Below are 17,365 nucleotides of genomic sequence, written 5' to 3' on the forward strand. Positions count from 1 at the left end.
TTTTGCCACAAGCCAATGTCATTCTGGCATTCTACACCTAGATGGACTACGTTTTGGTGTAGTAATTGGACCTCGGCCTCGGTCTCACGTTCCTCGGCACCACCAAAAGTAGCTGTTTCTTGTCCTGGTTACTCTGTTCAGAGTACTCGCAAGGAATCTCCACTGGTTCCACCACCAAACTCGTATTTTGGCTAGCGGACACTGCAGATGTACTAGGCGAAGGTTGATTTTCTGTTGATTGGCGACTAAATCCGAGTTGGAAAAGGTTTTGTGTCTTCTTTAATAGTTCATCATGCTTGTTTCGTTGCTCCAGCCGCTTTTTACGTTTTTTCGAACCACTTAGGTATTTTTTTACGGGTTCCACCGACATTTTGTTATCTAAAGAAAAGAAAAAGGGTGAATAAAAACGATGCGAGAGAAATAGTAATAATTTTTATAATATCTACACAACAAAAATTTTGAAGCTCCATAATTGTCAAGGGTATAATATCTCGTTACTGGAGCCATAAGGGCCTATATATACCTGTAGGCCTATTTGGTCCCCAGGGCCATGATTATTATTCTTTGGAGTATTGATTTTCGAAATATTCATGTTAAAAATAAATTTAGAGCATATTCGAACGTGTAGAACTCGATTCAGATGGCTCGCTCATTGAAATTTGGTTAAGCTTTTATAATAATAGCAGTTGTTTTTAATTGTATGAATTGTACTATTAGTATCAAAAAGTTATTTTTAAGTTATTATTTATAAGTCAATAATTTGTTTATAAGCCCATCTGACCCCAGTTTAATTTTCAGCAGGAGTCCAAAGGGCCTATGTTGATATAGTTACTTTTGGCTCCGAAAATCAAGTTTTTCAATTCTAACAAATTTTTGCAAACCACATGATACTAAAAAAAATAAGGAAAAAATAATTATATGAGCTATTATTAGTTCTTTTACTCGATACTAGATGGTTTTGTATGTATGAAGTATTTAATCAATTCACATGCGTAAAAAAAATACTATTATTGTTGAGAAATTTCATGCAAATTATCAAATGAAATGTTCGTTCAATGGAACGTTTTTTTTCTTGTTGCGTGCACGGGCCCCTATTTGATGCGGGGCCCGTAGGCAGCTGCCTACTCTGCGTAATGGTTAATTCGGCCCTGATAGTCATTTTGACAGTTGGCACAATTTAAATTCTTAAAAAGTTCTCGTAGAAGACGCGCTAATAATCTAATGCGTGAATCTGTGCAGCCTTGTAGTCGACTCAGCATTTGGAATGGTTTTCCTTGTTCACAAAATTTTAATTTTTTTATATTTCTCGTTGAATACGCAATAAAGTACCTGGCTCTCGATCCGATTCACTAATGTCATCTCACCATGCCATGACTCACCATTTGGAATTGTTTTCGTTATTCACAACATTAAATTTTTTTTTGATGTCTCGTAGAATACGTAATAAAGTACCTGTTGCCCGATTCGTGGCACCCGGCTCGTCTAATCACATCTTTTAGTTGTGAATTGTAGAAAAATTATTTCTTCTGTCTTCTGTTGGTATGTATCTAATATCCAATTTGTTTTCTTGTGGTAACTCCATACTTCGCACAGATGTAAGATAAATAACCCATGGTGACCAGAACGTTGCTGACTGTGTGTATGCTGTAAACATTTGGAAACAGCAAATCAAACCATTCTTCGACCGGGAATGCAATAATGAATAATGAATATAAATGAAGTTGAATTGATAAATCTAATTTGTTTTTATTTTGCCGTGACCGTAAGACAGAAAAAATAATTTGTCTACAATTTATTATTGCATTGTTGGTCGAAGATGGTTTGATTTGGTGTTTCCAAATCTTTACACCACGTTTTTAATTATTTTGGCTGTTGAACCAATTTAAATTTGGGAAAAGGTTTGGTAGAATACGTGCTAAGCTACCTGGTGTGCATTATAAATTCTTAAAAAGTTCTCCTATAATACGTGCTAAACTATCGGGTGCGCGGCCTGGTCCATTCGAGTCGTCGCCTTACTGGTTGGAATTATTTTCGTTATGCATAAAATTAAAATTTTTTAAAAGCTCTTGTAGAATACGTATTGAACGACCTGGTGCTCGATCTGGTGCACACGAATCGTCAACTTCCAATTTTTACTTATTTTGCCTGTTGAAACAATTTGAATTAAGAAAAAGTTATTGTAGAATACGTGCTAAGGTACCTGATGCTCGATCCGGTTCACCCGGATCATCGACTTATTATTGGTGGTTATTTTGGCAGTTGGTATAATACAAATTCTTAAAAATTTCTCGTAGAATACGTTTTAAACTACCTGCTGCCCGATCAGTGGTATCCGGCTCGTCTCCTCATAGTTTTTGGTTATTTTGGCTGTTGAAACAATTTAAATTTTAAAAAAGTTCGGGTATAATACGTGCTAACCTACCTGATGTGCGATCCGGTTCATCTGGATCGTCGCGTCGTCATTTTTAGTTACTTTGGCAGTTGGCACAATTTAGATTCTTAAAAATCTCTCGTAGAATACGCGATAAATTACCTGGTCCGTGATCCGTTGCACCCGGGGCGTCGACTCATCATTTGGAATTGTTTTCGTTATTTACAAAATTTAAATTTTTTTAAATTTCTCGTAGAACACGTAATGAAGTACATAGTATTTGATTTAGTTCACCCAGATCGTCGACTCACTATTGGTAGTTATTTTGGAAGTTAGCACAAGTTACATTCCTAACAAGTTCTTGTTATGCTAAACCGCCTGGTTCGCGACCGGGTGCACCCCGGTTGTGAGCTTATCATTTAGAGACGTGCAGACTATTGGCAAACCGAAGGTTTCCATTTTAAACGAAAGCTAATTTTCTCTGACACTTACATTTTATTAAGAATATCCATTTGTGTTTAGCCTGTTCTAATCGTGTGAGACGGGCAAGAGCATGGCTTGCGCCATGCTAGTATTCAGCCCTGACTCATGCGTTAGCCAGATATTTCGAAGTGTCTTACCATGCCTAAGCCATGCAAACTTCTTTCACGCGGGTTCTTAAAAAAATTGGGAAATTCCAATACAAGAAAATACGTATCCACCAATCCTTTCTATAAAGTGAGGAAAATTTAGTAGATTGTGGCCATCTTCGAAAATTTTGCCTAAGTTCAATTTCAACCAAATCATGTTCGACTGTGGGCTAAGCATGGTAGATGGGCCATTAGCCATGCTTGATCCATGGTTCATAACCATGGGACGACCGTGGGACGACCGTGTGTGAACATTGACCCAATTTTGGGCCACGCTTACTTACTACACGAACTCAAAAATGTTGTCTGTTTTAGCGTATCCAATTTCATTTACGAGATTAGTTATATTCAATCCAATTTTGAACATGTAACCTAAGAAGTTATATATCTGAAATAATCGAAACCTGTATATGCTGAACTTCTAACTTTCTGATAGATAATTTAAAAATTTTAGAAATTATTTATTTAAATCATTTTTAGCTGGTCTACTTGGTAGCCTAGTTGCAGGTATAAGAGAAACTTCTACTGGTATTTAAAACTAGAATCTGAGTAGCTTTAAATCATGTTCCCTGCTTTTGTCGATTGCCGACCTTTATGTTTCACAAAATAAAATAAATTATCCTAAATTTCAGCTTAGTGGCACTCTAACCTCAAATTTCAGACAATTGCTTGTAGTTCGTGAAACTGAACGGTCTTTAATCAATAAAAGTAAGATGGGACACAATCAAGTAAATGAATTCTACACTTTAAAAAATTACTATTCAGACCATTATACCTTACTCTTACGCTTAGAAGATTTTCTACAAAAATGCCTAGCCTAAAGCCTAAAGGCTCCTCCTAGCCTTACATGTCGTTGCGGTTATGTCACGCTGCAAGTCTCACAATGCTGCAAAATATTTGAGTCGTTTTTTGATTCCATGATTTCCATTTTTAGTTCGGAAATTGTACTATTTCAAGGAAATTTTGTGTTGTTTACATCGCACGTCAATAAAAACACTAATATGCAGCGCAAACGGACCGGGAATAGTTCAACTGCGCAATAAAGAAAGCGTAACGGAAGGGCGCAGTTCTCATATTAATAAGCAATCATCCAGGCCACCCAGTGTCATAATATAGCTCAAAATTGTTGCGAAACCTTTATCTAGCATTTAAAAGATAATTTCTTCATAATTTCTTTTGATTAATTGTTTATAACAATTGATTTGAATAATCACCCTCCATAATCAGAATAGACTTACATTTTTCTATTAATCCTGGACACATGTATGAACTTTTCACCATTGCAATATTTTCTCGTACGATGAGCCATTATTTATTGAAGGGCTTATAAATAATGTATTTTTTATAAATGTACGCTCCATTAAAAAACACAATTTTCAAGTTATGAGCGATAACCGTTTTTTATATTGTTAATTTTACCATAAGAAATCCTAAAATCCACTTAAAGTCACAATCACTAATATATTAAAACTTGAGGCTTTTTCGGGAGCGTATATTTATAAAAAACACATTGTTTATCAGGCCGCGAATAAATAATGGCGCATCGTACAAGAAAATATCACGAAAGTGAAAAGTTTTATTTTATGCCACAGATGAATAAAAAACATTAGGAAAAAGTAGATTTTCTTAATTGAGCGTCTTTTCTAATAACAATAGTTATAAACAATAAGGCGCAGATATCGAAAATTCTACCCACGTATTGTTTAGGTAAAATTAAGAAAATTAAGGATGCAAAAAGGGTAATCGCTAATAAGTTGCAAATGGTGACCTTTAGGAGAGCGCATATTGATGAAAAATACATTGCTTATAAGGCCGTGATTAAATAATAGCTTTTCGTACGAGAAAATATTGTGAAAGTGAAAAGTTTAATTATGTGCCAACGATTGATAAAAAAAAACTAAGACGATTCTGGTTATTGAGGGTCATTATTTATATCAATAGTTATAAATAATTTTAAAAAAGAAACTATGAACAACAAATTATGTTATTAATTCTAGATAAAGTATTCAAAAAAATTCTATATTATGGCGCTAGGTTGTCTGGATGATTGTTTATTAATAAATTAATAGTGTAAATGATTTGCTCTGCAAAGTACCAACGTTTAACAACAATTTAAGAATAGAAGTTCTTATTCGATCAGAAGATTTCTTTTTTCTCTCAAGAAATCTATCCTCGATATAGACAGTGTACAAGTTTTAAGTTGCAAAACGGTTCCTTGTATGAAAAATGTACGCAAAGCAAGCAAGTTTTATTCTTGCTCAGCCATGCTAAAAAAGATTTTATAAATTTTTTAAATAGTTAATGAAATCGTTTAAAAAAATGTTTGAACCAAACTTGGCTCAATTCTCTCTATGAATTTGCAGTTCTCCCGAAAATAATTTTTAAAAATAATAGTAATAATAAAGAAAGCATTAAAAGGTGACGTGGTCGCTTCCAATGCTCGCGGCCGCTGTTTGAATATAACAGCGGTGAAAGACGAACACTAAACCACACTAAGCTCCTAATTTTGTACCTATATTATCGCGAAAGATTTTTAAATCATGTTAAATTACCTTATAACGTCCTTATCTCATCAGTCACTTGAATTAGTCCATAGCTATTATGAAAGACCGGATTTATCCCAGAAGAAGTTTTGTAAAAAAACAAGCCCGCTGCAGGGGCACAAGCTCATTACGCGCTGCGTGCGCGGCGCTTTGCGCCCAGTTTGACCGCGCCAAGGGCGCGCGGGTACGCTCTCTCACTTCGCGATCGTTTTCGTACGTTTAATGCGTACCCTTTAACTACATTTTTTTAAATATCGTAAATACTATAACATAAATCGAAAACTGTGATTTAAACTTCTGAGTTATTACAGCCATAAATTATAATTGACATTTTTTTCGATTTGTTTAAAGAAGGTTGTCAAAACACCTACGGCTTTGAGAATTAAATTGTCATTATGAAACTCGCACTTTGCGCTCTATAATTTGTATTCAATTGAAAAACTTCATCAAGATAATTTGTAAATCTTGTGAAAATCGACTTAAAACAACGCTTTAAACTTATTTATCTCTTAAAAAACCAAAAATGAATATTTTTGAAAATGTTCCGACTTTTGGGGCTTCTGTCTAATTAAAAAATTTCATGATAATAGTTTAGAAAAACATATTTTATATCAAGTGGAAATTCGGATTGATAATTCTTGACTTAATCTTTTAGAAACATATCTTTTTAATACTTTTGTGAACATTTTTTGAATTTTCAAAAGTCTATAATTTTCCTAACTTTCATCGAAATTGAAAATTTTATTTGGATAATTTGAAATTCTTCTACCCATCTATAAGAAATTTTGACAAAAAATTGTAATTTGGAAAAGATTTTTTTTCTTCAAATTTTGAAAGTGTTCTAAATTTTTTAATTTTTGTTAGAAATATCTGCTTAACGAATTTAACCTTTATTTTGGAAACCTTGAGAAGTGTATCAAAGACTGAGTGGATTGGACAAATTTTTTAAAATTTAGCGTGGCTACAACATTCAGGTAACCATCTATACATACATACATACATACATAAGTTACTACGGGCGGTAATACAAACAGACATACACCCATACAATTTTATGATTTTCGGATTTTGTGAGTGCCGAAACGTAGAGATCCGTTAAAAACCAGAAATCGAAAATTTGGACGATTACATTACCCTCTCATTAATGTGGATGTAAAAATAATAATTATGGACTAATGTTGTGATCTAGCCGTTTACAGAGGATGTGGATGTCAGCAGGAGGATGAGAAAAGGGGATATAATGGATAGAAAGAAGGGAATGCGAGTTAACAGATGAAATGTGATAAGAGAAGTTTCTTGAACCTTACCCTGTCCGAAAATAATCGTTATTTTTCGCGGAAAGCGGGGAAATGTAATCTCTTATATACCTTGATATCAAATTGTTTAGGCATTTGCAGGAACATCCTTGCAACGTGAAACTTGACTGGGAAAGGTGGCCTTTCTTGCAGCCCACCTAATATATTCTCTTCTTTCGTGCTGTTGAGTTCCGAGCATAAAGGGCTTGATCCGAGCCAATATCCGTTCCCAAAATGAAATTGAGAGGAGTATCTGCCACTGGCATCTGACACTAGAAATAAAATGATCAATTTATTAGCAAAAACGTCAAGAAGACAAATTAAATGAAATGAAAATTTCAGATTATTAAACTTAATTCGAAAATTTAGATATGATAAACACTGTACTTTAAGACATTTGATTTCACTCAACACATATTTCATTATAGGCCTGAAAATTTTACCAAGTATTATTATGAAAACCATAGTGTAGACCTTCTGAAAACACATATTTTCTATTTCTCCAACTTTTTTGGTGCAGGTAAAAGTTTCGAGATATTTGATACTACAATTGAAAGTTTCATGTCTAGCTCCTTCCGTATTGAAGGGATTAATGGTACATATTCAGAACCATCTCCAGCTTCTGAGAAGTGAGGGAAATACCTTAAAGATACGAAATTATGAGCGGGACAAATAAAAAACACGCTAGAAGGGAATTATAACTCCTTAAAGAGGTGATGTTCCAGCGAAGGAGGGATGACTTTGCTCAGAACGTAATTGAAGGGTGGAAACTCAAATGTTTATAGGAGCCATTTTTTAAATTTTCTGAACCGGAGGAAAAACGTTTGCTTTTTGACATTTTAAAATATTTCATTGATTTTTGAACTTTTGTTTGTAGATTATGATAAAATATATACCCTGGAAATAGAAAAAAAACGGAAAATTGCCTTTCTTGGACGTATTAGTCATCAACTCTCTTGTATACAGAGCTGTCTCCATAATAGACAAAGATAACTCACAAAAGGAATTACAAAACGTTAAACAAATCCTAATACAGAACGATTACACAAACAAACAAATTGAACCCTACCGTATATCCAAGGTGTCACAGAACAAATAGGAAGAATTATCAACAAACACAACATCCAAACCATATTTAAACCACTTGCGAAAATAGAACAACTACTAAATAACCCTAAAGATAAAAAGGCACCCTTTAGTGATCCAGGAATATATAAAATCCCTTGTTCTTGCGGCAAAGTCTATATTGGAGAAACCGGGAGAGCGGTGTGCCAACGTATGAAGGAACATGAAAGTAAAGTCAGGCTAAAACACTTCACGCAATCAGCACTAGCTGAACATCATATCGAAACAGGACACAACATTTTATTTAATGAAACAACAGTCATTGCAAAAATACACAACAAATTCCCAAGAAAACATAGAGAAGCAGTCGAAATCTCAAAACACCCTAATAACATCAATAGGGACAATAGATATAATACTAATTCGATTTGGCTTACCGTTCTCCCGCATTTTTTAAAAAAGACTTGATTGGCTAACCAAGTTCGACCAGTCCCCACGGTGGGGTTCTCTGGCCAATCACAGGCATCGTAGAAAGTATACCTAAGAACATCATGACCTGATACCTCAGTTTCAGGTCAGCCCTGAAGATGTGAACTGCAATATTCACGAAACGTCGGCAAACAATTCGTAGTTTTTTACACGAGTGAAACCCGAAATATCTCTTTTTATCAAGATATAACGTCTCAAAATAATAATTATTTCCTGTAAAAATTACGAAAGATATAGCCTTCTCAAATTTGCCAACGTATAAGTCGAGAGGATTTGAAAATTCAAAACTATATAAGAACCAATAATGATCACATTACATCAAGCGCTCAACATGGAGTTTTAAAACTCATAGAAATTTCAGGCCATGTGACGAGTAGGTTACGTGACCAGATTCCTACCTTCACCGCCACTTTTTTTTTATTTTCCAACTTATTTTCACACAAATTGCCACATCCAGTTGAAAATTTGGGATACTAAACAAGAAGCACTAAGAATGATGGGTCGGTCCTAAATTTGTGTAATCATGAAAAAAGTTTTTTGTTGTAAACCATTTTTTTTCTTTTTCATAATTATTAAAATGTAGGACCAGACCCATCTTTCTTACTGCTACTTGTTTATTATCCCAAGTTTTCAACTTGATGTGGCGCTTTATTTTAAAAGAAGTTAGGAAATTAAAAAATTGGAGGTGGTAGGAATCTGGTCCCGTGACCCACTCGTCACATGGCCTTAAAGGGGAAAAACTAGTTTTTAATTTATTAAAAAATTTTTTATGAATGTTTTATTATTTACAGTATAATGTATTATGAAAAAATTTAATAAAATGAATGTCCGATTGCCCATAGTATTGCAAAGTCGATCCTTACCTTGACAATTAGCAACATTTGTCACTCAGGCGAATGTCTTTATATCGAGTACACCAAATTCCTATTGACGTTAGTCTTAGATAATAATGTATCACACTTATGTTTATTATATGAAACGTGCACACTATAGAACCTCGGAAGTTAATGTTAAAACATGGAATTTCCATAAGGTTCACTTGGCTCTTTCACAGTTTTGAATTTTCAATATGTCTCGACTTTCCAGAACGCGATTTTAAACAAAGTAACAAGTGAAAACTATTTTGAATTTTGCACTGCTTCTAATGCCAAAATAACGGCCTTCGATTGTAGGTAGAAAATAGATAAAAACCCGTAATCGAAAAAATGGCTTTTATACACTTTTGGATTTCCACCCTTCAATTGTTTGTAAGTTGAAGGACTTTAAGCTCTATAACGAAGATGTGACTGCGTCGGTTCGGGATGTGATTTCCAAAGCCGAATTGAAGTCAGTAGTAGTTTGGACATGCAGGGCTAGCCATCTCGGCAGCCTCGTATTTGACAAAAATCCAAGGTTTTTTCTTCAATCCATATATATCGGTGACGAGTGACAAAACAAATTTGGAGAGGCTGGCGTGTTGACCTATAATTTGAGGGAAGAACTCTCTCTGAAAAGGACGTTCGCGTTATACGAAAAAGGGACGAGGTTGGTTTGGATTCGGTACTCTTATATGGAAGCTTATGTCGCCCCAGATATGTTTAAATTACGTATTTTCTGTCTTAGACTCGAAGGCAGATCACCCTTAAAAAATCCACCCCCGAAGAAAAGCAAGAAACTCCCGCAATTAGAGCTAATAACCCCATTTTAGGGATACAGGAGGGTATACCTCGGATTTTCTTCTGAAATTCTTACAGTTTATAAATCTTAAGTGGCATTTCGATCTTTTGGCTAGAGTGGGATATCCTGTGTAAGTAAAAGGTAGCTGCGTCGTTTCCTCCTGTGCCTGCCTTACCACCTCCATGGATTTCTAATCATGGTTCCTTTACCTCGATTTCAACCCTAATTTACTTTAAAACTAGTATGGATCGAGAGTTTACTTGTCAGAATGTAAATTCTTCTCACGCACATTTGGAGGAAGTATGTCCCTTTATACCTAATATTTGGAGCTTTGTTTTGTTTTACAATGGCACATTCGGTGGCGATTGTTTAGCTAGCTTCACTTGTTTCTGTTGCGGAATTTGATCTACCATCGATCTCGAGGCAAACGCTCTCCTTTTTATAGAAGTATAAACGATTTTAAAATTGTCTCAAATGCTATGTGTTAGGATAACCTCCCACTCTGCGCAGAACTCTTATCAGTCTACGAATGACCGGCGAGGTGATAAGATAGTATAATACGCATGGAGTCTAAGAAGGGATTGATACGTATTGAATGTGGAGTCGGTCCACATTGTAAACGACGAGCTTATCTCTGCTATTGTGGCTGCGACTTCAAGAGCGGAAATATTTTGTAAAACTTTTTTGAGAAAGCAACAGAAGAATCGACGGATTTCTGGTAGACAGTTAATTTTTTAAGACTATGCCGAAGTTTGGCAACAATATTAATTTTCATTGGTAGGAAGAATTTACGAATGGTTCGAATCGACGTAAAATTATCCCGAACCTGGTCTGAACTATGAATAAGAAACCTATCGTAGATTATCTAATCACTAGACACAAAATAACAATTTCTATCAGTAAATTTAAACCAGGGGATGTATCAAGTGCCGTTCGAAACAACAGAACGCGCGGGGCTCCCGACAATGGATCGGCTAACAATGCCGACCACTCTAGAGCTGGGGGGGGGGGGCAATGAAGATTGATTTAATGCGATAGATCGACGGATTTTCGGAACCATTAGGTGGACGGAGCGACTGAATCGCGACTTACTAGAGTGCTACGATGCGAGTGTGGCCCCTAAAAGGGGTTACATGGCACGACTGCGTGCTCTGTAGTGCAAAAAACACCTAGAGCTATCACACTTTTCACATCAACGCCTGCGAAACCATGCCGAACTACTCCAAAAAGGGGCTTATAAGCAGAACATCTACTCTACCACAACCAGAACAAGCCGACAACAGAGAAAGTGAGGCGACACTAAGACCAACCACGGACCGCCATCCGATAGAGCAAGAACGATGCTTTATGACCCAGAGAAATATCAACACTAAGGTTTCTCTCAAGCGTAAAGATCTGCTTGAAATAGATGACGAGCTTCGTGGACATTTATCCGAAGAATCTGACCTCTGGACTATGAATTGCTGTGTGTATAATGCAGCGAGAGCTTTGGCTGATGCGAACAGCATAGAATGGACGAAGACTCAGAGAACATAAATAGCTTCAAGGAGCTGTGTAATGTTCTCATTACACCTGATGAAGAATACCCACCCATCACTACCGAGGAGGTGAAAAAAGTATTAAAAAGGATGAAGAACTATGTCGCTCCGGGATCAGATAGTATCAAGACCTTCCTTTAAGAAGTATCAAGAAGCTTCCTTTAACCCATCAGCAATTGTCCCGTATTTTTACCCCATATTTAAAGTCGGAAAAGCCAATTCCGGAGTGATTGGTGGAAGGGCGCACAAAACTCCTGTCGAAAATAGGCGACTTAGCTGACCCGAAAAATTACAGGTCAATCACTTTTTTGAAGACACTGTATAAGATATTCACAGCTATCCTAAATGATAAGATTGTTCGGGCAATTGAACCTGTGTGGCAAGATATGTATAAACAACGAAGCTCAAAGAAAGGCGTAGCAGGATGTTGATAAAACCATCGAAGGATAAGTCTGCAAAGAGGCAGCATCCCGCCAGCGTGACCTACGGATGATCTCGATTGATTACCGGAAAGCTTTCGATTCGACCTCCCATAGACTTATCATCTGTCTTTTGGAAAGATCAAAGGTTCATTCGTAAATCGTGAGATGCATAGAGAAATTGATGCCGCTTTTGAAAACCAGATTTACTATCTCAAATGGAAAAAATCGTGTGACAACTAACAAGGTCACCTTTCAAACAGGTGTCTTTCAGGGCGACACTATGAGCTCACTCCTCTTTTGCCTCACATTATTGCCACTATCTCTAGCACTTCGACATTCCGATGGGTACTTTTGCGGAAAACCTGCAGATCGAAAGTACAATGTCACTCATGTATTTTGCATGGACGTTCTTAAGATCTATGCTAGAAACAAAGAGCAACCATGAACGATATACTAAGGAAATAAGAATTCATTCAGGATGTAACATCTATAAAGGATACTTTCCAAAGCAGATACAAACTCCTTATCCGGCAGATTTGGTCTTCCGAACTGTCGGACAGGAAAAATGTATCTTTAACGAACATGCTAGCCGTCCCGGCAGTATTCTATTTATTTAGAGTGGTTCCATGGACGAAGAACGAACTCAGATTCCTAATATTGGAACACGAAAGGTTATGCACATGAACAAAAGAATACATCTTAATTCTTCTGTTCCGCGACTTTACATCTCACGCCGTCAAGGTAGTTGCGGAAAATTGAATCTGGAATGTCTTCACAACAGTATTATCCTGGGTACAGCACATAAAGTCGCAAATGGAAGAACTTGTGTGAACAGCTCCTAAATAAGAGGATGCACGGCATGTTCCACAGAAATGTGGTGGATCAGTCAATGTCGTGTGAGCTAAGTTTTGCTTTTCTGAGATCACCCGGATTGAAGTCTGGCACGGAGGTTTTCATTTTGGCATGTCAAGACGGTTTCGCATTTAGCTCCCGTACTATTTAGTTGTCCAACTGTTAAACTAATCGTTCTTATTATCATCGCTCTTGGAGGTGCCAAGGTTTCACTAATTAATAGCCTGAAAAGCATCCCTGCGTGTCAACAATATGCTAAAACACTTGCCGAAAAAATTCAGAAGGCGGTCGTCCTTGGGTCGCTCCATGTCCTCAGGGTGCACGAGACTTTCGCGAGATCGTCGTATTGATTCCGTTACAGACTGTAACCACCTATCTCACGGGCGTGGGACGTGGTCCCAGAAAAACTTTCGTGAATAGCTCATCGAGAAGAGGATGCACGGTATCTCTACAGAAATGTGAAAGATCAGTTTAAACAAATTATATTTGTTTGAAAAATTAAAAAATTGTTAATACATTTTTTATACACTGTACAGTCAGAAAAATAATTGGATGTGTTCTATATTATTTCATTTTCCTTTAAGTTATCGCAAAAAAGTCTTAGAGCAAATAAAAATTTTCGAATTACTATTAAAAATGTTCACGTCTTGCAGCACGTGGTGGATAGAGAACTAACCAAAAAGGGTGTCAAAGTGTACCCGTTTTTTGTAGATCTAAAGGGCGCGATCACTGTGGGAGGCAATGGAAGAGAGGGGAGTGAAGAGAGTGAGGGAGGTATACGAGGAGACGAAAGATAGGGTGAGACGAGGTAAGGAAATCTCTGAAGGATTCTGGATGAAGAGGGGTTTGAGGCAAGTGTGCCCACTTATCTGAACGCTTTTTGCGACCTTGATCGCGCATATGGAAAGTAAACTAGCGGCCGAGGTGGTAGGAGGAGTTAGGGTAGGAGAAGTCAGGATATGGTCACTCGCATCTGCATATGACATAGTGATTTTACGGAGTGGAGGTGTGGGGAGTCAGGAAGAACGAGTTTAGGGATTACAACAGGGAGTCGAGCGTGTAAATATGAGAATTTTTTGGGAGAGGGGGGAGTAAGCTGGTTAGGAAGTGTTGGTGGGGAAAGGCTAACAGACTTAGTGGTTCAAAGATGGAGGTGAAAAGGGAAAGGTGTTTTAGAACGAATGGATTGCAGATGGATGTAGTGAGAAGGATGCACGAGGAAGGAAGGAAGGCATATGAGTTCGTTCAAAGGAATGGCATGGAGAAAGAGAAGGCACAAAAAGAGGAAAGAATAAGAGAGTCAAAGAATAACGGGAACTATGTGTGGATTATGTCAAGGGAGAGAGCGCAATCTTTATATGAGAAAGGAGAGCAAGGAAGTCAGGAACTTATAGCGAGAATGGGATGTGGTTCTAAATTTCTAGAGAGAAGAGAATGTGTGATTTTCCGGGAAGGGGAATACAAAAGTTAAGCAATAGTTAGAGGAATGTGAAGAGATGGAAAGGAGTGGAAGAAGCATGGAGGTATTGCTGCATAAAAGGGGTGACAAAAGGGCAGTAGCATGGGTAAAGGGGTGTTGTGTAAGATGGAGAAGAGACGAAAGGAGGAAGAGGACTGTAGAAGGAAGGATTGTAAATAGGAGACGAAGTAGATGTAAGAAAACTGTAAATATTTTAAATATTAGTTAAGTATTAGGCGTTAGCAGCGGAGAAAAATGCTGGCAATGCGAGACATAGCGAGGAAAGAGAGATATGCGTGCGAGGCGAGGCGCGCCTAGGAAGGATAGGATATAGAAGAGAGCGGATTAGTTATAAGGTGTGGATGGATGGTACTTTGTAAAACAGAGTTGTAAGAAAATTCTGTAAAAAATGGAAATGTAAGCAAGTCAATTTCTTAAGGCCAACAGGCCGAAAAATAAACGTTTATCTCTCTCTCTCTCTCTCTCTCTCTTAGAAGCGAGTGGACTAGTTATAAGGTGTGGATGGATGATAAATTGTAAGAGATAGTTGTATGAAAATTCTGTAAAAATATGGAAGTGTAAGCAAGGCAATTTTTCAAGGCCAACAGGCCTAAAAATAAACTTTGACCTATCTATGTAATTATTCAAGAAAAAATAGTTTAGTATACCAATTTGAGAAAAATTGTACACTCCTGGCTCAATTTCTAGAAATTTTGTAAATAGACAATAGCTACTTTTTAAAATAATTGTATACAGTTTTGAACAAAATGTAACACTCCAAGATACTACCAACTATTACATTTCAATAACAAGCAAGAATGGATTACAAATTTTAGTGAACAATATTTTGGTTTTATCTTTTCCTGCGAATATTAGTTAAGTGTATTTAAATGTGGCAAAAAAAGTAGATATAACTTCTTTCGCTAATTTATTAATAACAATTTTTGTTGTTATTTATTACATTTATGATTGTTTGCCTCGACGCGGAACATTTGTACAACTTTAAACTGTATATGGTAAAACTTAAGAATCTTCCAAATTTTGAAAAGGTTAAATTACAAATGTTCTTTTATTTCCGTTTCACAGTTCAAAACTTTTTTTGTTCCGAATACATGTCTTTTGATAAATCGTTAATTGATCAGTCATGCACGTATGACATAAATCATTTCATAGCGAAAATTGTGTGAATAAACCAAAAAAACTATACTACACTTATTTACTGGACCGTAGAAACCTGTTTTAGATATGTCGATTCCAAAAATACTCACCCCTGGTGAGTAAGTGAGGAGGACAGTCGAGCGCCTCGCTTGACCATATTGCCGCAAGCACCTGGTATTTACCCCGTATACTGTACACAGCGCACCAGTTTCAAGCGAGAAAAAATACTCTCCACTTTCCATTACAAAAAAACAACAACAAGAACGTTTTCAGGAAAAAGAGAGGTTAAAGTTTCGGCATAATTGCCTTTAGATCATGCGGTTAAAATATTGCGGCCAAAAATTCATGCGTTTAGACGTAGTTTCGATGTTGCCAAATTAAAAGCCGTTTGAGGGACACTTGGGAATACAGGAGAGTCACCTGCTTTCCGCTCCTGTCCTTCGCACAGTGGGGAGAAAGTACATTTTTGGTTCAAAATACGATGCCGGCTGAACCTGTGGACCGATTTGGATGTTTTTTTTAAAGCGGAGAAAATTTTGAAGAAAGTTTTCGAACAGATAATTCATAATTTGTTGATGAATTTTATGATTTCTTCAGACAAATGCATTATTCCAGCACTTATCGACGTAAAAATTCGTTTTTTAATGCCTGCCCTTTTAATTAGGAACTTCATGATAATATTAGAATCCCTATTCACTATTTGATCGATTTCATTTTGTTTAAACGAATTTAATAAACAAATGCATTATTCGAGCATCTGTTGACGAATTTTTTTTTTTCGAGGTCAGTCCTTTTAATTGAGAACTTCGTGTTAATTTCAGCAACATTCATAATTATTTCATAAATGTTATAAGCTTATCCACAAATTTAATAAACAAATTCATTAATTGAGCATTTGTCGACGGAAAAACTCGTTTATTTTAAAGTCAGTCCTTTTAATTGGGAACCTTACGATAATATCAGTAACATTCATAATTAGTTGATTAATTTTTTGTTTTTGTCATAGAAATTTAATTGAAAAATGCATTATTCGGGCATTTGTCGACGTAAAAACTCGTTTTTTCAAAGTCAGTCCTTTCAATTTCAGAGAAAAGTTCTTTTTTTCATTCAGTACTTACAGTTGGCCAACACAAGAGGGTTTAAATGCAAGGAATGATTGAACAATGCATGTAATATTTGCTGTAAATAAATTCTATAACATATGAATAATTGGGATATACACATCTGAAAAAAGTTCTTCTTTCACTGCCAACATATGACTTAAGGCTTCCATTTTATGCCTTGAGCAAATCTCGAGATTTAGGATTTAGCAGAATTACTTTCTTCTTCCACATTTGCCTCTGATTCACAATTTTTGGGTCGGTCGAAATAAGCAGTTTCGGTCCGAAATCTCTAGTAGTAGCCTCTCTGCTACATTTTGCAGTGCGAAACTCTCGTACATGCTTGAAATTCTTGTTATTTGCCTCTTGAGCTTCTTCCGTCAATTGACTAATGCGGAAGAAAGCAGATTCAATCATTTTGGCTCCATCAATGAGAATTTTGTGTGTGCTGTCACTGGCATGTTGTACCGACTATAAAGATTGACGTACATTTGCGCTGTTTGTTGGCAATATTTTCCGAACTTGAAAGTGTCAATTACCTCCCCTGTAGCCATTGCTTGCAAAATTATACCGAATCTACGAATCAATTCCCTGTCGACATATGTGATTTCGGATGTCAAATGAGGATTTCTGAAAAATCTTCTGGCAGTATTTCCTGTGCCTTGCCTTTTTCAGAATCCTAAGCAATAGCTTACCAGGTGTATACATATGAAACCGGTATTTTTTCAAGAAAAAAACACATTTATTTCAAGAGAATGATAACAAATATTTTATTCAAAGTATGCGCC

General features: G+C 36.4%; 1 protein-coding gene across 5 annotated transcripts in view; it reads right to left on the reverse strand.

The window, feature by feature from the left end:
- Positions 1-17,365, reverse strand: part of LOC117179461 (nose resistant to fluoxetine protein 6-like) — an 824,251-nt gene that overhangs the window by 749,279 nt on the left and 57,607 nt on the right. For all 5 annotated transcript variants that reach the window (XM_033371296.1, XM_033371298.1, XM_033371297.1 and 2 more), the window contains one exon: positions 6,911-7,110. In XM_033371296.1, the coding sequence (XP_033227187.1) occupies positions 6,911-7,110 (200 nt within the window). The remainder of the gene's footprint in view (positions 1-6,910; positions 7,111-17,365) is intronic.

This window comes from Belonocnema kinseyi, chromosome 9 (assembly GCF_010883055.1).
Source record: "Belonocnema kinseyi isolate 2016_QV_RU_SX_M_011 chromosome 9, B_treatae_v1, whole genome shotgun sequence".
Classification (NCBI taxonomy): Eukaryota; Metazoa; Arthropoda; class Insecta; order Hymenoptera; family Cynipidae; genus Belonocnema; species Belonocnema kinseyi.